At 29.8% G+C, this 19685-nt stretch overlaps 1 protein-coding gene across 1 annotated transcript in view; it reads right to left on the minus strand.

Annotated features, from left to right (window-relative positions):
- Positions 1 to 517: 517 nt before the first annotated feature.
- LOC148170745 (pH-sensitive chloride channel 2-like) overlaps positions 518 to 19685 on the minus strand; it is a 32442-nt gene continuing 13274 nt past the window's right edge. The window contains exons 2-6 of the mRNA XM_088041049.1: positions 10556 to 11205; positions 4426 to 4575; positions 4052 to 4373; positions 936 to 1128; positions 518 to 889 (exon numbers count right to left, since the gene is read on the minus strand). Coding sequence (XP_087897175.1) covers positions 644 to 889; positions 936 to 1128; positions 4052 to 4373; positions 4426 to 4575; positions 10556 to 11205 — 1561 coding nt within the window. The 3' untranslated portion in view covers positions 518 to 643. The remainder of the gene's footprint in view (positions 890 to 935; positions 1129 to 4051; positions 4374 to 4425; positions 4576 to 10555; positions 11206 to 19685) is intronic.

Genomic DNA, 19685 nt, shown 5'->3' on the forward strand with positions numbered 1-19685 from the left:
GTTTGAACATTGTTTGGATTTTCTGAAATCTTTATTTTATTGTCTTTTTATTCCATCCAAATTTTCTAGATTTTCGTTGTTTCTCTTTAGTTCTCTGATATACCAGACGTCTGAAAACTCAAAAAAAGCTTACTAGATTTTAAATATAAGAGCATTTGACTGTTCAACAATTACAAACTTTTATTAAGTCTCTTTCAAATTCTTTATTTTTTTTATTTTTTTATACTTTCTTCTTTCTAGATTACTTCAATTAATTTCTCAGTATTTTAATAACATGTGCTCATTTCAATTGAGGCTTTTCTTTTCAAGTGTAAAACTTAATTTTTATAATGAAAAGACTCTAAAAAAGTTTTAATGAGTTTTTTTTTCAAATTCTATAGATTTTCAATATTTTGAACAACACACACTACACAGGTGGTCCAAAATTCGTGATCAACGCAAAAGAACCGCGAATTTTTTAAGAATCTGTATTTTAATTTTTGATCCGTTTAACCCAAGCGCATCAAAATTCCAAAAGTTACTTTAAACATTTAATGAAGTAAATGAGAAAATGGACAAACATCAGCAATAAATTAAGATGAAAAAGACGAATATAAGACTAGAAGAACGAATCGAAGTAAAAAAGCATATAAATCTCATAATCCTATAAAACATAAACAAACGTCCAATAAAAAACATTAAAAATGAGAAACGTGAGCGGAAAAACAATCCTCGACTTCTTATCAATCCAATTGGCGACTTCATGAGGTGTCATCGTGTGCCACTTTTGCGGCGCTTGAAGGTTATTATTCTCTGGCACCGGAATGGTGGTAACACTGTCTTCACGGTCAATCAAATCATCGTCACTCTGAGTGGTGATTGTGGGAATTTTCAAACTAGGCGGAAAACTCTGCAAAAAGGAAATTAAAACTCTGAATGAAAACGACTAGTTTTACATGGACTGTTAGGTAGTTTTGAGACTCCTTGTGGCTGCTGCCATCGTCACTTTCATTCAGACTTGTGCAGGACCGGCTTTTGTGGAGGCTGTTGATTGATTCCGCTTTTCTCAGCTGTTTTCTGGCCAGACTGGGGGTGAGGGCGCCCTTGAGGATGTATTTTCCGGTGTGCTTCTTCATCTCGACTTTTTTCCTGGAAAAATGTCAAAATAGTCAAAAAGTTAAGATAGCCCACGTCAAAAAAGTCTGCAATGAACTAAATTTAATGATAGACGAAACAAGAAGTTTAATTAAATAAAATTTTAAATAATGGTTTAATGGATATAAAATATGAAAAAGAGTCGATGGAATCTAAAGAGTCCGAAGAGTCCAAGGAGTCCAAAAAGTCCAAAAAGTTCAGAGTCCAAAGAGTCCAAAGAGAGCAAGAATTTCAAAGAGTGCAAGTAGTGCAAGGACTCCAAAAAGTCTAAGAAGTCCAAGGAGTCCGAGAAGTCCACCGAGTTCAAAAACTTTTAAAACTCCAAAAAGTCTCAAAAATCTCAAAAATCCAAGAAAATGGACTTCAAAAAGACCATAGAGTCCAAGGAATCCAAAGAGTCCAAGAGAGTCCAATGAGTCCAAAGAATGCAAGGAGTCCAAAGAGTCCAAAAAGTCCAAAAAGTCTAGAGTCCAAGAAGTCCAAGTAGTTCAAAAATTGCAATAGACCAAAAAGTACAAAAAATTTTAGCGAGTCCAAGAAAACCAAAAAGAAAAAAAAATGTTAAGAGTTCAAAAAATCCAAAAAGTCCAAAAAGTGTATCGCGTCTAAAGAGACTAAAGAGCCCAAAGAGTCCATGGAGAGTCCATGGAGTCCAAGAAATTCAAAGTGTGCAACGAGTCCAAGGAGATCAAAGAGTGCAAAAAGTCTATAGAGTGTAAGAAGTCCATGGAGTCCAAATAGGCCATAGAATCCAAGGAAATCAAAGAGTCTAAACAGTCTAAAAAGTCTAAAGAGTCTAAAGAGTCTAAAGAGTCTAAAGAGTCTAACGAGTCTAAAGAGTCTAAAGAGTCTAAAGAGTCTAAAGAGTCTAAAGAGTCTAAAGAGTCTAAAGAGTCTAAAGAGTCTAAAGAGTCTAAAGAGTCTAAAGAGTCTAAAGAGTCTAACGAGTCTAAAGAGTCTAAAGAGTCTAAAGAGTCTAAAGAGTCTAAAGAGTCTAACGAGTCTAAAGAGTCTAAAGAGTCTAAAGAGTCTAAAGAGTCTAAAGAGTCTAAAGAGTCTAAAAAGTCTAAAGAGTCTAAAGTGTCTAAAGAGTCTAAAGAGTCCAAAAAGTCCAAAAAGTCCAAAGAGTCCAAAGAGTCTAAAAAGTCTAAAGAAAAAGTTTTGAAAAAGAGATTAAAAAAAAGTTTAGAAAAAAAGTCTAAAGAAAGAGTTTATAAAAAGAGTCTAAAAAAAGCGACCTAAGAAAAAGTAAAAATTAAAGAGTCTAAGGAAAAGATCTAAAGAAGGAGCCTACAGAATGGGTCTAAGAACATAGTCTAAAAAAGCAAAAAAAAAATTAGAAAAAAAAATCTAAGTGTTGAGAAAGGGTTCAGAAAAAGTCTAAAGAAATCTAAAGAATTTAAAGAGTCTAAAGAGTCTAGTCTAAAGAGTCTAAAGAGTCTAAAGAGTCTAAAGAGTCTAAAGAGTCTAAAGAGTCTAAAGAGTCTAAAGAGTCTAAAGAGTCTAAAGAGTCTAAAGAGTCTAAAGAGTCTAAAGAGTCTAAAGAGTCTAAAGAGTCTAAAGAGTCTAAAGAGTCTAAAGAGTCTAAAGAGTCTAAAGAGTCTAAAGAGTCTAAAGAGTCTAAAGAGTCTAAAGAGTCTAAAAAGTCTAATGAGTCTAAAAAGTCTAAAGAAAGAGATTTGAAAAAGAGATTAAAAAAGAGTTTAGAAAAAAAGTCTAAAGAAAGAGTTAATAAAAAGAGTCTAAAGAAAGCGACTTAAGAAAAAGTGAAAATAAAAAAGTCTAAGGAAAAGATCTAAAGAAAGGACCTACAGAAAGAGGCTTAGAACATAGTCTAAAAAAAAACAAAAAACAATTTAGAAAAAAGTCTAAAAAAAGTGTAGAGAAAGGGTTCAGAAAAAAGTCTAAAGAAATCTAAAAAAAAAACTAAAGAGTCTAAAGAGTTCAAAGAGATTCAGATTTCCTTCGGATTTTGCTTAGAATCTCTAACTGACTATTCAGTGGATTTGAATTATTTTTAGATCCCCTTAAATCACTTTGGAGTTTTTCTTAAGGCACATAATTAGTACATTAAAACACCGAGTTTCATAAGGCAAATCCAAGTGGCCGCGAGTTTTATAATAGATGAGTGCTTTAATGGCCTTATGAACAAGGTTTTTATACTATTTTTTCTAATTTGTTCTTGTAACACAGCTATTTTCGCTATTTCCTTATTCTTTTTCAGTGCTATAATATCTCATTTCGATACGCGATGCTATAATAGCTTTGTTTCCATAGCAACGTGGAACTCTTTAAAATACAAATTAGGAAAAATTATTTTACATTCATTTTTCTCATCTTCATTTCTGATTCATTTAACTTTAATTCTTTTCAATTTATCTAAATTCTTTTTCGAATCTCTCTGTTTTCGTTATCAAAAACAAATTCGGCCAATTTTTTTTAGTACTAATTATGTAACGTGTGTTTGTCTAGTCAGCTTTGACTAAAATTGAAGTCTTTTTATTTAAAATTAAATAAATTCGCAACTAATTTGACGATTGCTGACATTTGATTGGCGGAAAACCGATCACATGTCATTTTAACATGAAGTTATAGTATAACCGGTGAAAGATTGAGAGATTTTGACAGTTGACATATAGGTTGGTATTCTACAAAATACACTAAAAACACTAAATTCCTACGCGAACTGGGCTTACTTTGTAATTTTAAATTTCGCGCGTAAATTTAGTGACTTTTCTGTCATTCAATCTCCCCTGCACGAACTATACTTAAGTATTTAATTAAGCTTGTGTAAACCGGACTTAAGTGCGTTGTTTTAACAAGATGGCCGCTCAAAATTTGACATTTGTCCATACGTAGAGTTCAATCAAAGACGTACGTTTTCCATAGCACCCGCGATCTAAACATCTCCACTTACTTCCTCCTCCAAATGACATTAACAAAGGCAAACTCCGCCATCGACAAGAAGATGAAGCACGCGCAGGCCAAGAACCAAATTTCGCTCGCTTTGATGTACGACACCTTGGGAAGATTCTTATTGACGCCCCCATTCAGCGTGATGAAAGCCAACATAGTCGAGGTCCCTAGGGTGACTCTTGGGGCCGAAGCGTCCGCTTGCAACCAGAAAGTCACCCAGGAGGTGCAAACCAAGAGGATTGAAGGTAGAAAGTAGTCCATGATGTAATAACCGACTTCGCGCGACAATCTGAATTTGAAAACCAACTCGCTGAAGTTGCCAACTGGAAAAATAAAGGTTTTTATGGAGATTTCAATGCGAGGATGGAAGGGTACCGAAAGCGCCTTTGGTGAAGGAGGCTGGGACGACGTTTTCTTCCGTCCAGAAGCCAGTGAGGACGAATTCTGTCAAGTGGAGATTCTTCGCGACTTTGACAGGGTCGTCTTCGTCCCAGTGGAGTCTCAAATGGGTGGTGTTGTACGTCCCTGGAAGCAGTGTTACCAACGTACAGTACAAAGTGGTCATTTTTTTCTGTAACTCGGATTTTTAATTTTTTTAATTATTTGTCATTGTTTGAGACCCCATTTTTTTTTTACTAGTAATTAACTCATGTTTCTACTATCTAGTAAGTGAAAAATACCTAAGAAACTCAATTTTTTTTTCAATTTTTTTACTAGTAATTAACTTATGTTTCTACTATCTAGTAAGTGAAAAATACCTAAGAAACTCAATTTTTTTTCAATTTTTTTACTAGTAATTAACTTATGTTTCTACTACCTGGTAAGTAAAAAAGTTACAAAACAATGAGAGCAAGTGATTTGAGATGTCAAAATTGACAATTATATTTTTATTTAATTTAAGCGAAATTTGAAAAATTTCATACTGCACTTATCAGATAATCTAAATTTTAATCATTCGTCAACTCTATTATTACAGTCCACATTAGATTAAAACAAAACTCAACTTCTACAAATTTTCGTCTTAACTGTCTTATTAAGAGTTTTAGAAAAATTTAGACCAAAAAAGGAGAATATTTAGAAATTTTTATTTAGACAACAGTGAAAATGTCAATTTTTTCAACACTGTAATTTCGTTATTTCAAGTGCGACAGGAACGAAATTTATGCATGTTGTTTCTTTCGTTTGTTTTAGTAATCACTAATTTGCAAAAATTTAGATCAAAAAGTCGAATTTTTACAAATTTTCGTTTTAAGACCAAAAAATGGCACCAATTTTTTATAATCCTGTAATTTCCTTATTTTTATGCGATTTTAACGAAATTTGTGGAGATTATCACTCTCGACTGCCTTATTAAGAGCGTCAATTTAGAAAAATTTAGACCGAAAAAGAGAATTTTTAGAAATTTTTAATTAGACAACAGTGAAAAAGTCAATTTTTCAACACTGTCATTTCGTTATTTCTAGTGCGACAGAAACGAAATTTATGCATGTTGTTTCTTTTGCTTGTTTTAGCAATATCACTAATTTGCAAAAATTTAGATCAAAATGTCGAATTTTTAGAAATTTTCGGTTTAAGACCCAAAAAATGCCACCAATTTTTTTTGAAGATTCTGTAATTTTTTTAGTTTTAACGATTTTAACCACATTTGTGGAGATTATCACTCTCGACGGCCTTATTAAGAGCGTCAATTTAGAAAAATTTAGACCAAAAAAAGAGAATTTTTAGAAATTTTGATTTCGAGGAGCAAAGAAAAATTTTTGTTTTTTAACCAAAAAAAAGTGAGCAAAAATTTTAAACGACCTGTAAGTTCTTCATTTTTAATGCCACTATAACCAAATTTGTAAAGTTTATAAGTCTTAACTGTCTTATTAAAAGTTTTAGAAAAATTTATACCAAAAAAGGAGAATATTTAGAAATTTTTAATTAGACAACAGTGAAAAAGTCAATTTTTCAACACTAATTTCGTTATTTCTGGTGCGACAGGAACGAAATTTATGCATGTTGTTTCTTTTGTTTGTTTTAGTAATCACTAATTTGCAAAAATTTAGATCAAAAAGTCGAATTTTTACAAATTTTCGTTTTAAGACCAAAAAAAATGCCACCAATTTTTTTTAATCCTGTAATTTCTTTATTTTTTATGCGATTTTAACGAAATTTGTGGAGATTGTCACTCTCGACTGCCTTATTAAGAGTGTCGATTTAGAAAAATTTAGACCAAAAAAGAGAATTTTTAGAAATTTAGATTTCGAGGAGCGAAGAAAAATTTTTGTTTTTTAACCAAAAAAAATGTAACCAAAAATTTTAAACGACCTGTAAGTTCTTCATTTTTAGTGCTACTATAACCAAATTTGTGAAGTCTTAACTGTCTTATTAAGAGTTTTAGAAAAATTTAGACCAAAAAAGAGAATATTTAGAAATTTTTAATTAGACAACAGTGAAAAAGTCAATTTTTTTAACACTGCAATTTCGTTATTTCTAGTGCGACAGGAACGAAATTCATGCATGTTGTTTCTTTTACTTGTTTTAGTAATATCACTAATTTGCAAAAATTTAGATCAAAATGTCGAATTTCTAGAAATTTTCGGTTTAAGACCCAAAAAATGCCACCATTTTTTTTTGAAGATTCTGTATTTTTTTTAGTTTTAACGATTTTAACCACATTTGTGGAGATTATCACTCTCGACGGCCTTATTAAGAGTGTCGATTTAGAAAAATTTAGACCGAAAAAGAAAATTTTTAGAAATTTTGATTTCGAGGAGCGAAGAAAAAATTTTGTTTTTTAACCAAAAAAAATGTGACCAAAAATTTTAAACGACCTGTAAAATTCTTCATTTTTAATGTCACTATAACCAAATTTGTGAAGTTTATAAGTCTTAACTGTCTTATTAAGAGTTTTAAAAAAATTTAGACCAAAAAAGCAGAATATTTAGAAATTTTTATTTGGACAACTGAAAATGTCAATTTTTCACACTGTAATTTCGTTATTTTTAGTGCGACAGGAACGAAATTTACGCATGTTGTTTCTTTTGTTTGTTTTAGTAATCACTAATTTGCAAAAATTTAGATCAAAAAGTCGAATTTTTACAAATTTTCGTTTTAACCCTTTAACTGTTATAAACGTATATTTACGTTTTGACATTTTTCTCATAAACTACAAAAGATAAAAATTTGAAATTTTGGGAACAAAAATAAGCGAATAAGACTAATCAAATGACATTTCCGGTTTAGCTGGAAGTAGTAGTCAACTTCACCCCATATATTATTGCATTTTCAGATTCTACATCCAAATTGAGAGTAAAATGTGCCATACTTGAACCATTTCCGAGATATCTTGATTTTTGTAAACTGACCTGACCTGACCTGACAAACCTAAAACAGCAAATAACAGTAAATTTTACAGAAAAATTACAAAAATTTTAGTTTATCAAAAATTAAAAATTTGTAAAAATGCAATTTCCAAAGCTCAAATTTTGTATTTTTACATGTTACAGTTTTACTGTCAAAATTGTTAAAGTTTCAGAATTTTCCAGAAAAGGTACAAACCTGCGGCCCACTAAGAAATAAAAATTTTTTAAAATTAAATTTCCGGTGCTAAAAGTGCGCCCAAAATGTCATAATGTTTCTGTCAAAATTGCCAAAGTTACAGAATTTTAAAAAAAGTATAAAACATTTTAGTCCACCAAAATTCAATTTCCGGTGCTAAAAATTTGTAATTTCGTATAGTTGGTAAACCTTGTCTAGAGGTGTAATGCCCAAAATCGCATTGTTTTACTGTCAAAATTGCCAAAATTACTGAATTTTACAGAAAACGTTCAAAAATTTTAGTCTATCAAAAAATAAAAATCTGTAAAAATGCAATTTTCGGTGCTAAAACTTTGTAATTTTGGACAGTTAGTGATGCCCAAGATCTTACTGTTTTACTGTCAAAATTGTTAAAGTTTTAGAAGTTTCCAGAAAAAGAACAAACCTGTGGCCCACTAAGAAATTTGTAAAAATTTAACTTCCAGTCCTAAAATTTTGTAATTTTATACAGTTGGTAACCTTTGCCAGAAGCTGTAATGCCCGAAATTTCATTGTTTTAATGTCAAAATTGCCAAAGCTACAAAATATTACAGAAAAGGATCAAACATTTTGGTCACCAAAATATAAAAATTTGTAAAAATTCAATTTCCCGTGCTAAAATTCTGTAATTTTGTACAGTTAGTAAACCTTGTAGAGGGCAGTAGTGCCCAAAATCTTATTGTTTTACTGTCAAATTTGCCAAAGTTACAGAAATTTACTGAAAAGTGTTCATTTTAGTTCGCGCAAATATAAAAATTTGTTAAGCGAAATTTGAAAAATTTCATACTGCACTTTTCAGATAATCTAAATTTTAATCATTCGTCAACTCTATTATTACAAGTCCACATTAGATTAAAACAAAACTCAACTTCTACAAATTTTCGTTTTAAGACCAAAAAAATTCCACCAATTTTTTTTTTAATCCTGTAATTTTTTTATTTTTTATGCGATTTTAACGAAATTTGTGGAGATTGTCACTCTCGACTGCCTTATTAAGAGCGTCAATTTAGAAAAATTTAAACCGAAAAAGAAAATTTTTTGAAATTTTGATTTCGAGGAGCGAAGAAAAAATTTTGTTTTTTAACCAAAAAAAAAATGTGACCAAAAATTTTAAACGACCTGTAAGTTCTTCATTTTTAATGCCACTATAACCAAATTTGTGAAGTTTATAAGTCTTAACTGTCTTATTAAAAGTTTTAGAAAAATGTATACCAAAAAAGGAGAATATTTAGAAATTTTTAATTAGACAACAGTGAAAAAGTCAATTTTTCAACACTGTAATTTCGTTATTTCTAGTGCGACAGGAACGAAATTTATGCATGTTGTTTCTTTTGTTTGTTTTAGTAATATCACTAATTTGCAAAAATTTAGATCAAAATGTTGAATTTTTAGAAATTTTCGGTTTAAGACCCAAAAAATGCCACCAATTTTTTTTAAAGATTCTGTAAATTTTTTTAGTTTTAACGATTTTAACCACATTTGTGGAGATTATCACTCTCGACTGCTTTATTAAGAGTGTGGATTTAGAGAAATTTAGACCGAAAAAGAGAATTTTAAGAAATTATGATTTCGAGGAGCGAAGAAAAATTTTTGTTTTTTAACCAAAAAAAATGTGACCTAAAATTTTAAACGACCTGTACTTCATTTTTAACGCCACTATAACACTATAACGAAATTTGTGAAGTTTATAAGTCTTAACTGTCTTATTAAGAGTTTTAGAAAAATTTAGACCAAAAAAGGAGAATATTTAGAATTTGTATTTAGACAACAGTGAAAATGTCAATTTTTCAACACTGTAATTTCGTTATTTCTAGTGCGACAGGAACGAAATTTACGCATGTTGTTTCTTTTGTTTGTTTTAGTAATCAGTAATTTGCAAAAATTTAGATCAAAAAGTCGAATTTTTACAAGTTTTCGTTTTAAGACCAAAAAAATGCCACCAATTTTTTTAAGATCTTGCAATTTCTTTATTTGTTAAGTGATTTTAACTAAATTTGTGGAGATTATCACTCTTGACTGTCTTATTTACAGTGCCGATTTACAAAAATTTAGAGCGAAAAGGAGAATTTGTAGAAATTTTTATTTCGAGTAGCTAAAAAAAATTACAAAAAAAACTTGAACGCGGTTTAATTTTCACATTTTTGGTGTCACAAGAACGAAATTTGTGGGCGTTATTTTTAAGGTTAAATAGTCCATAAAAGTTGCTGAATTTGGGTTAATTTTAATATATCTTTATTTTTGTAAAAACATTGTTAATTTTTTTTGAAGGTTTCTATTACTAAGAGGAACTTAAGGCCAGATAATATAATTTTTCTTAAAAGCATAAAGAACCTAGTGTAAAAATATGCCCAAAAAATATTTTTGGATCAAAAATTACGACTATTAACGCACGATTTGAAATAAATAGTCATCAATGACTCGCAATGCGCTGTTAAATTGCATATTTGAAAAGAGATTGAGAATATTTATTACGGTTCATTATGACTATGTGTGTTTGCGGTAAAAACGGTTTAAAAAGTCAAAGCCATAACCGCACTAGAGCATTTGTTAAACTATATGTCGCTGAATTTATAAATGTCATCTGCCAACTGTGGAAATATTTATTGGGTGAGAAATAACGACAGCCTTTAGTGGGCTATCAGTAGAAATTTTCACGTTTTTTCTTCGATTCTGAGATTACGTTGAAATTTTTGAATTTTTTCAAGTCATTTTTGTTACTAAATTCTTTGTATCGTGGCAGGCTATGTATTTTGAACGTATGTCGGTTTTTTGCTCGAAAATTGTCAAATTTCTAAAATTAATTATTTTGTGATCATACGGAAAAATTGCTGTAAACTGCACGTTTCTTTTACCACCACAGCACAGCAAAATAAGAGCTAAATAATTTTAGAACAGGCAATAAGCAATGGAATGGGGCATTATTTTTGGTCGCAATTGTACTTACAGCTGTTCCACCTGAGGTAGCAGTCCTGGGTGTCGAACGGGAACTTGTTCAAGTTCATCCAACAGTAAAAAGTCGCCGACATTCTATAAGAATAGACGACATCTCCATTGGAACTTATGGACACAAAAACGTCTTTACCATCAATGCCCATGATCTTCGTGTCTCTTTCGTTCCGTACCATGATATGCGGCACCCAGATCTTGTTTCTTAACAGTTCTTCGCCGATGATGACGCTCGTTCTGTTTTTCAACACACTCCCGTAGTTCAGTCGCTTGTCTAAATACAAGTACTGCACCAGCATGTGGGCTTTGAACTGCAACTGATCGGCCGCTTCGATGTGTGTTAGATCAATCTGCACATGGACTGGTAAAGGCTTGCCATCGGTAGTCGGAGGAATGGCCAATTTATCGTAGTTACAAACATGAGTTAACACCGCTGTTAACTGGTCTTGAGCCCAGTGAGTCATGTTCTCGTTAAGGGTTGGACAATCTTCAAACATGGAGGGTGGTTTTGGGGGCGGCGAGGGGGTGGTGGCAGCGACAGTTTCTTGAGTAGTGTCTTCTAACGTGTTTGTTATGATCTCGGTTTCGTTGATTGCTAGGCTTTCAGCAGGAATTAACAGCGAGGGCGTGGTCGGTGGCATTACCGCACTGGAATGTCAAAATAAAAGATTTAGGGATTTTGCATCCACAGCTATGACGTAAAGATGTTGCTGATGCACGTGACAATGGTTTAATGAAGATTTGCGAACAGTAAGAGTAAATCTCGACAATAAAATGTTGCTTTTATTAATGTAGAAGGATGTCGGAGATAATATAGTTTTTTACAGAGCTTATTAAAAAGTTAAGTTGGCAGCAGTCCCTAGCGATTTTTATCAGTTGGCAACACTTGACCTCTCCCAGCACTTTACAACCGACAACTTTAGCAATTTTAGGCATAAAACTGTAAAATTGAGAGGTTTCATTTTTATTGACTAGTTTATTTTTTTATTTATTTATTAACTGTACTACATTTCAAATTTTTTGAACAAGAAACACAATTTTTAGAAATTTTCATTTTGAATTTTATTATGCATTTTCTAGTAAATTTTGTAACTTTGGCAGTTTCAATCATAAAATTGTAAAATTTGGGGGTTTTACTACTTTCGACTAGAATATCAACTGTGCTAAATTACAAAATTCTCGAGCACGAAATACAATTTTTATAAATTTTCATTTAAGAGGCAAAACAATTTTTTTTTTAATTTTCTATTAAATTCCGTAACTTTGGCAGTTTTAGTCATAAAATTGTAAAATTTTAAGCTTTTATTATTTTAGACTAGCTTATTAACACTTACTAAATTAACTGTACTAAATTACAAAAATGTTGAGCAAGAAACACAATTTTTAGAGATTTTCGTTTTGGAGACAAACGAAATTTTTTCGCATTTTCTAATAAACTCCGTAACTGTGGCAATTTTAGGCATAAAATTGTAAAATTTAGACGTTTCAATTTTATTGACTAGTTTATTACCTATACTAAATTTCAAATTTTTTGAACAAGAAACATAATTTTTAGAAATTTTCATTTTGAAGGCGGACGAATTTCATTTTGCATTTTCTATTAAATTCTGTAACTTTGGCAGTTTCAATTATAAAATTGTAAAATTTGGGAATTTCACTACTTTCGACTAGTTTATTAACTGTGCTAAATTACAAAATTCTCGACCACGAAATACAATTTTTAGAAATTTTCATTTAGGAGGCAAAAGAATTTTTTTTTGAATTTTCTATTAAATTCCGTAACTTTGGCAGTTTTAGTCATAAAATTGTAAAATTTTGAGGTTTTATTACTTTAGACTAGTTTATTAACTGTACTAAATTCCAAAAAAATTGAGCAAGAAACACAATTTTTAGAAATTTTCATTTTGAATTTTATTTTGCATTTTCTATTAAATTTTGTAACTTTGGCAGTTTCAATCATAAAATTGTAAAATTTGGGGGTTTTACTACTCTTGACCAGTTTATCAACCGTGCCAAATTACAAACTTCTCGAGCACAAAATACAATTTTTAGAAATTTTCATTTAAGAGGCAAAAGAATTTTTTTTTTTGAATTTTCTAATAAATTCCGTAACTTTGGCAGTTTTAGTCATAAAATTGTAAAATTTTGAGGTTGTATTACTTTAGACTAGTTTATTAACTGTACTAAATTACAAAAAAGTTGAGCAAGAAACACAATTTTTAGAAATTTTCATTTAGAAGGCGAAAGAATTTTTTTTTAATTTTTTATTAAATTCCGTAACTTTGGCAATTTTAGTCATAAAATTGTAAAATTTTGAGGTTTTATTACTTTAGACTAGTTTATTAACTGTACTAAATTACAAATAGGTTGAGGAAGAAACACAATTTTTAGAGATTTTCGTTTTGAAGAGAACGAATTTTTTTCGCATTTTCTAATAAACTCCGTAACTTTAGCAATTTTAGACATAAAACTGTAAAATTTAGAGGTTTCAATTTTTGTTGACTAGTTTATTACTTGTACTAAATTTCAAATTTTTTAAACAAGAAACATAATTTTTAGAAATTTTCATTTTGAAGGCGGACGAATTTCATTTTGCATTTTCTATTAAATTTTGTAACTTTGGCAGTTTCAATCATAAAATTGTAAAATTTGGGGGTTTTACTACTCTCGACTAGTTTATCAACCGTGCCAAATTACAAACTTCTCGAGCACAAAATACAATTTTTAGAAATTTTCATTTAAGTGGCAAAAGAATTTTTTTTTGAATTTTCTATTAAATTCCGTAACTTTGGCAGTTTTAGTCATAAAATTGTAAAATTTTGAGGTTTTATTACTTTAGACTAGTTTATTAACTGTACTAAATTACAAATAGGTTGAGAAAGAAACACAATTTTTAGAGATTTTCGTTTTGAAGAGAACGAATTTTTTTCGCATTTTCTAATAAACTCCGTAACTTTAGCAATTTTAGACATAAAACTGTAAAATTTAGAGGTTTCAATTTTTGTTGACTAGTTTATTACCTGTACTAAATTTCAAATTTTTTGAACAAGAAACATAATTTTTAGAAATTTTCATGTTGAAGGCGGACGAATTTCATTTTGCATTTTCTATTAAATTCTGTAACTTTGGCAGTTTTAATCATAAAATTGTAAAATTTGGGAATTTTACTACTTTCGACTAGTTTATTAACTGTGCTAAATTACAAAATTCTCGACCACGAAATACAGTTTGTAGAAATTTTCATTTAGGAGGCGAAAGAATTTTTTTTTTTAATTTTTTATTAAATTCCGTAACTTTGGCAATTTTAGTCATAAAATTGTAAAATTTTGAGGTTTTATTACTTTAGACTAGTTTATTAACCGTACTAAATTACAAATAGGTTGAGAAAGAAACACAATTTTTAGAGATTTTCGTTTTGAAGAGAACGAATTTTTTTCGCATTTTCTAATAAACTCCGTAACTTTAGCAATTTTAGACATAAAACTGTAAAATTTAGAGGTTTCAATTTTTGTTGACTAGTTTATTACCTGTACTAAATTTCAAATTTTTTGAACAAGAAACATAATTTTTAGAAATTTTCATTTTGAAGGCGGACGAATTTCATTTTGCATTTTCTATTAAATTCTGTAACTTTTTCAGTTTCAATCATAAAATTGTAAAATTTGGGAATTTTACTACTTTCGACTAGTTTATTAACTGTGCTAAATTACAAAATTCTCGACCACGAAATACAGTTTGTAGAAATTTTCATTTAGGAGGTGAAAGAATTTTTTTTTTTAATTTTTTATTAAATTCCGTAACTTTGGCAATTTTAGTCATAAAATTGTAAAATTTTGAGGTTTTATTACTTTAGACTAGTTTATTAACTGTACTAAATTACAAATAGGTTGAGAAAGAAACACAATTTTTAGAGATTTTCGTTTTGAAGAGAACGAATTTTTTTCGCATTTTCTAATAAACTCCGTAACTTTAGCAATTTTAGACATAAAACTGTAAAATTTAGAGGTTTCAATTTTTGTTGACTAGTTTATTACCTGTACTAAATTTCAAATTTTTTGAACAAGAAACATAATTTTTAGAAATTTTCATTTTGAAGGCGGACGAATTTCATTTTGCATTTTCTATTAAATTCTGTAACTTTGGCAGTTTCAATCATAAAATTGTAAAATTTGAAAATTTCACTACTTTCGACTAGTTTATTAACTGTGCTAAATTACAAAATTCTCGACCACGAAATACAATTTTTAGAAATTTTCATTTAGGAGGCGAAAGAATTTTTTTTGAATTTTCTATTAAATTCCGTAACGTTGGCAGTTTTAGTCATAAAATTGTAAAATTTTGAGATTTTATTACTTTAGACTAGTTTATTAACTGTACTAAATTACAAAAAAGTTGAGCAAGAAACACAATTTTTAGAAATTTTCGTGTTGGAGGCGAACGAATTTTATTTTGCATTTTACGTTAAATACTGTAACTTTGACATACTTTCTAAATTTTTTGCTAAATCCTTTGATTTTCAATCCAACAGGCTGTAAAAGAAACGTTTTTATCGGAAACTCTAATCAAAAATTAATCAATAGTGAATTTACCGATACAAAAAAAACAATTTTAGAAGAATTTGAAAAGGATAAGTTAGATACCTGTAATGCATACATGTCAGTTTGGATTCATAGATGGCTCTATAACCAACTAACAAGTTTTTAGCAATAGCTACATAAATATAATGATGAAAAACTTAAAGATATAATTAAATATCTGCTAATCTGCACTAAAAATAACAAAAACTGATTTATTCTTGAAACAATTTAGTAACAATTTGAGAAATGTGATAGTTCTTGTTTGATATTACCCAGAAATTGCAGGAAAAAAATTTGTATTGTGTAACTCGCTCTGCTGAACGACCAATTACAGAGCCGCATTTTAAATTTGGCGCCTACAAAAAAATTCTCTGCAGGAAAAATACCCTTTACGTGGATCTATAGAAATAATATAAGAAACCAAAAAATTAAAGAATAATCAGAATAATCTAGTTTAGAGTGTATCTGAAAATAAATTCTAAAAAAGTTGAAACTGTGCTTAAAAAACGAATTCCTATCTAGGATTCCAGTAAAACAAAAGATTCCAAAAAATGTGAAATATATTTAATAGTCAAAAAGTTAAGATGGCCCACGATAAAAAAGTCTACAAAAAACTAAATTCAAAGATAGACAAAACAAGAAGTTTAATTAAATCTTAAATTTTAAATAATGGTTTAATGGATCTAAAACATAAACAAAGACGTAAACCAAACATTTTAAAAATTTGAAGAATATGAAAATACAAATCAAAAAATACTTCATAGAATGTTATGTTTACTAATTTTTGCTAATTTTAGATTTTCTTCAGTTCTTGGGTTTTATTTTATTCTCTAAATTGGTTTAAAAATAAATTAGTTAAGCACATTAGCAATTGAAAAAGACTCCAAAGAATCGAAAGAGTCCAAGTAATTTAAGAGAATTAGAGAGAAAATCTACGCGAATTTAATTCTAAAAGAAAATAAAACAAAACAAAAAAAATAGAACTGATAATCTACAAATCTAGAAAGTCTAAAAAAAGAATCTAATAAAAGGGCCTAAGGAAATAGTGTAAACAAAGAGTTTTGAGAAAAAAAGTCTGTGGAAGAAGTCTAAAGAGTCAAAAAAAGTTTGAAACAAGAGTCTATAGGAAGCGTCTAAAAAAGGCTAAGGAAAAAGTCTAAGAAAAGGGCTTAAGAACATATAGTATAAAAAAAAAGTTTATAGGAAAAGATTAAAAAAAAAGCTGAGAGAAAGTGCCTAAAGATAAAGGCTAAAAAAAGATGTAAAGAGTCTAAAGAGTCTAAAAGGTCTAAAAAGTCTAAAGAGTCTAAAGAGTCTAAAGAGTCTAAAGAGTCTAAAGAGTCTAAAGAGTTTAAAAAGTCTAAAGAGTCTAAAGAGTCTAAAGAGTCCAAAGATTCCAAAGATTCCAAAGAGTCCATGGGCTTAAGAACATATAGTATAAAGAAAGAATTTATAGGAAAAGATTAAAAAAAAAAGTAGAGAGATAGAGCCTAAAGATAGTCTAAAAAAATGTAAAGAGTCTAAAAAGTCTAAAAAAAGATGTAAAGAGTCTAAAGAGTCTAAAAAGTCTAAAAAGTGTAAAGAGTCTAGAGAGTCTAAAGAGTCGAAAGAATCTAAAGAGTCTAAAGAGTCTAAAGAATCTAAAGAGTTTAAAGAGTTAAAAGAGTCCAAAGAGTCCAAAGAGTCCAAAAAGTCCAAAGAGTCCAAAGAGTCCAAAAATTCCAAAGAGTCCAAAGAGTCCAAAGGCTTAAGAACATATAGTATAAAGAAAGAGTTTAAGAGAAAAGTTGAGAGAAAGAGCCCAAAGATAAAGTCTAAAAAAGGTGTAAAGAGTCTAAAAAGTCTAAAGAGTCTAAAGAGTCTAAAGAGTCTAAAGAGTCTAAAGAGTCTAAAGAGTCTAAAAAGTCTATAGAGTCTAAAGAGTCTAAATAGTCTAAAGAATCTAAAGAGTTTAAAGAGTTAAAAGAGTCCAAAGAGTCCAAAGAGTCCAAAAAGTCCAAAGAGTCCAAAGAGTCCAAAGGCTTAACAACATATAGTATAAAGAAAGAGTTTAAAAGAAAAGTTGAGAGAAAGAGCCCAAAGATAAAGTCTAAAAAAAGATGTAAAAAGTCTAAAGAGTCTAAAAAGTCTAAAAAGTTTAAAGAGTCTAAAGAGTCTAAAGAGTCTAAAGAGTTTAAAAAGTCTAAAGAGTCTAAAGAGTCTAAAGAGTCTAAAGAGTCTAAAGAGTCCAAAGATTCCAAAGATTCCAAAGAGTCCAAGGGCTTAAGAACATATATTATAAAGAAAGAATTTATAGGAAAAGTTTAAAAAAAAAGTAGAGAGATAGAGCCTAAAGATAAAGTCTAAAAAAAGATGTAAAGAGTCTAAAGAGTCTAAAGAGTCTAAAGAGTCTAAAGAGTCTAAAGAGTCTAAAGAGTCTAAAGAGTCTAAAGAGTCTAAAGAGTCTAAAGAGTCTAAGGAGTCTAAAGAGTCTAAAGAGTCTAAAAAGTCTAAAGAGAATAAAGAGTCTAAAGAGTCTAAAGAGTCTAAAGAGTCTAAAGAATCTAAAGAGTTTAAAGAGTTAATAGAGTCCAAAGAGTCGAAAGAGTCCAAAAAGTCCAAAGAGTCCAAAAAGTCTAAAGAGTCTAAAGAGTCTAAAGAGTCTAAAGAGTCTAAAGAGTCTAAAGAGTCTAAAGAGTCTAAAGAGTCTAAGGAGTCTAAAGAGTCCAAAGAGTCTAAAGAGTCTAAAGAGTCTAAAAAGTCTAAAGAGTCTAAAGAGTCTAAAGAGTCTAAAGAGTCTAAAGAGTCTAAAGAGTCTAAAGAGTCCAAAGATTCCAAAGAGTCCAAGGGCTTAAGAACATATAATATAAAGAAAGAATTTATAGGAAAAGTTTAAAAAAAAAGTAGAGAGATAGAGCCTAAAGATAAAGTCTAAAAAAAGATGTAAAGAGTCTAAAGAGTCTAAAAAGTCTAAAAAGTGTAAAGAGTCTAGAGAGTCTAAAGAGTCTAAAGAGTCTAAAGAATCTAAAGAGTCTAAAGAGTCTAAAGAGTCTAAAGAGTCTAAAGAGTCTAAAGAGTCTAAAGAGTCTAAAGAGTCTAAAGAATCTAAAGAGTTTAAAGAGTTAAAAAAGTCCAAAGAGTCCAAAGAGTCCAAAAAGTCCAAAGAGTCCAAAGAGTCCAAAAATTCCAAAGAGTCCAAAGAGTCCAAAGGCTTAAGAACATATAGTATAAAGAAAGAGTTTAAAAGAAAAGTTGAGAGAAAGAGCCCAAAGATAAAGTCTAAAAAAGGTGTAAAGAGTTTAAAAAGTCTAAAAAGTCTAAAGAGTCTAAAGAGTCTAAAGAGTCTAAAGAGTCTAAAGAGTCTAAAGAGTCTAAAGAGTCTAAAGAGTCTAAAGAGTCTAAAGAGTCTAAAGAGTCTAAAGAGTCTAAAGAGTCTAAAGAGTCTAAAGAGTCTAAAGAGTCTAAAGAGTCTAAAGAGTCTAAAGAGTCTAAAGAGTCTAAAGAGTCTAAAGAGTCTAAAGAGTCTAAAGAGTCTAAAGAGTCTAAAGAGTCTAAAGAGTCTAAAGAATCTAAGGAGTCTAAGGAGTCTAAAGAGTCTAAAAAGTCTAAAGAGAATAAAGAGTCTAAAGAAACTAAAGAGTCTAAAGCGTCTAAAGAGTCTAAAGAGTCTAAAGAGTCTAAAGAGTCTAAAGAGTCTAAAGAGTCTAAAGAGTCTAATGAGTCTAAAGAGTCTAAAGAGTCTAAAGAGTCTAAAGAGTCTAAAGAGTCTAAAGAGTCTAAAGAGTCTAAAGAGTCTAAAGAGTCTAAAGAGTCTAAAGAGTCTAAAGAGTCTAAAGAGTCTTAAGAGTTTAAAGAGTCTAAAGAGTCTAAAGAGTCTCAACAGTCTAAATAGTTTAAAGAGGCTAAAGAGTCTAAAGAAAGAATGTAAAATGTCTAAAAAAAGAGTTTAAAAAAAAGTCTAGGGAAAGCAACTTAAGAAAAAGTAAAAATAAAAGAGTCTTAGGAAAAGGTCTAAAGAAAGGGCCTATGGAAAAGGTCAAGGTCTAAAAAAAGTGTAGAATTTAGAAAAAAGTCTAAACATTATTATTGTGTAGCTCGCTCTGCTGAACGACCAATTACAGAGCCGCATTTTAAATTTGACTTCTACAAAAAATCTCTGCAGGAAAAATACCCTTTAGGTAGATCTATAGGTTATTTTTCCTGTGAAGAATTTACCAATTTACAAAGGAGCAATTTTAAACATAAGTAGGAATTGAAAAATATAAGTGATACTTGTAGTGAAAACATGCCAATTTTGATTAATAGATGGCTCCACATTCACAATGTTCAGTTTATTAATAATCACTAAATATAATGATAAAAAATATAAAGTTATAATGAAATACTTGCTAATCTGAACAGCTCTTGTTTGACATTCCTCAGCAATTGCAAGAGTTTAAAAAATCAGCATTGTGTAACTCGTTCTTTCAAATGACCAATCACAGAGCCGCATTTTAAATTTGAGGTCTACAAAAAATTCTCTGGAGGAAAAATAGCCTCTCGTTTTTTCTTGAACACACGATATTTCAATAA

The sequence above is a fragment of the Gnatocerus cornutus genome, chromosome 7 (assembly GCF_029298725.1).
Source record: "Gnatocerus cornutus isolate USDA-ARS CGAHR chromosome 7, icGnaCorn1.1, whole genome shotgun sequence".
In the NCBI taxonomy this organism is placed as follows: domain Eukaryota; kingdom Metazoa; phylum Arthropoda; class Insecta; order Coleoptera; family Tenebrionidae; genus Gnatocerus; species Gnatocerus cornutus.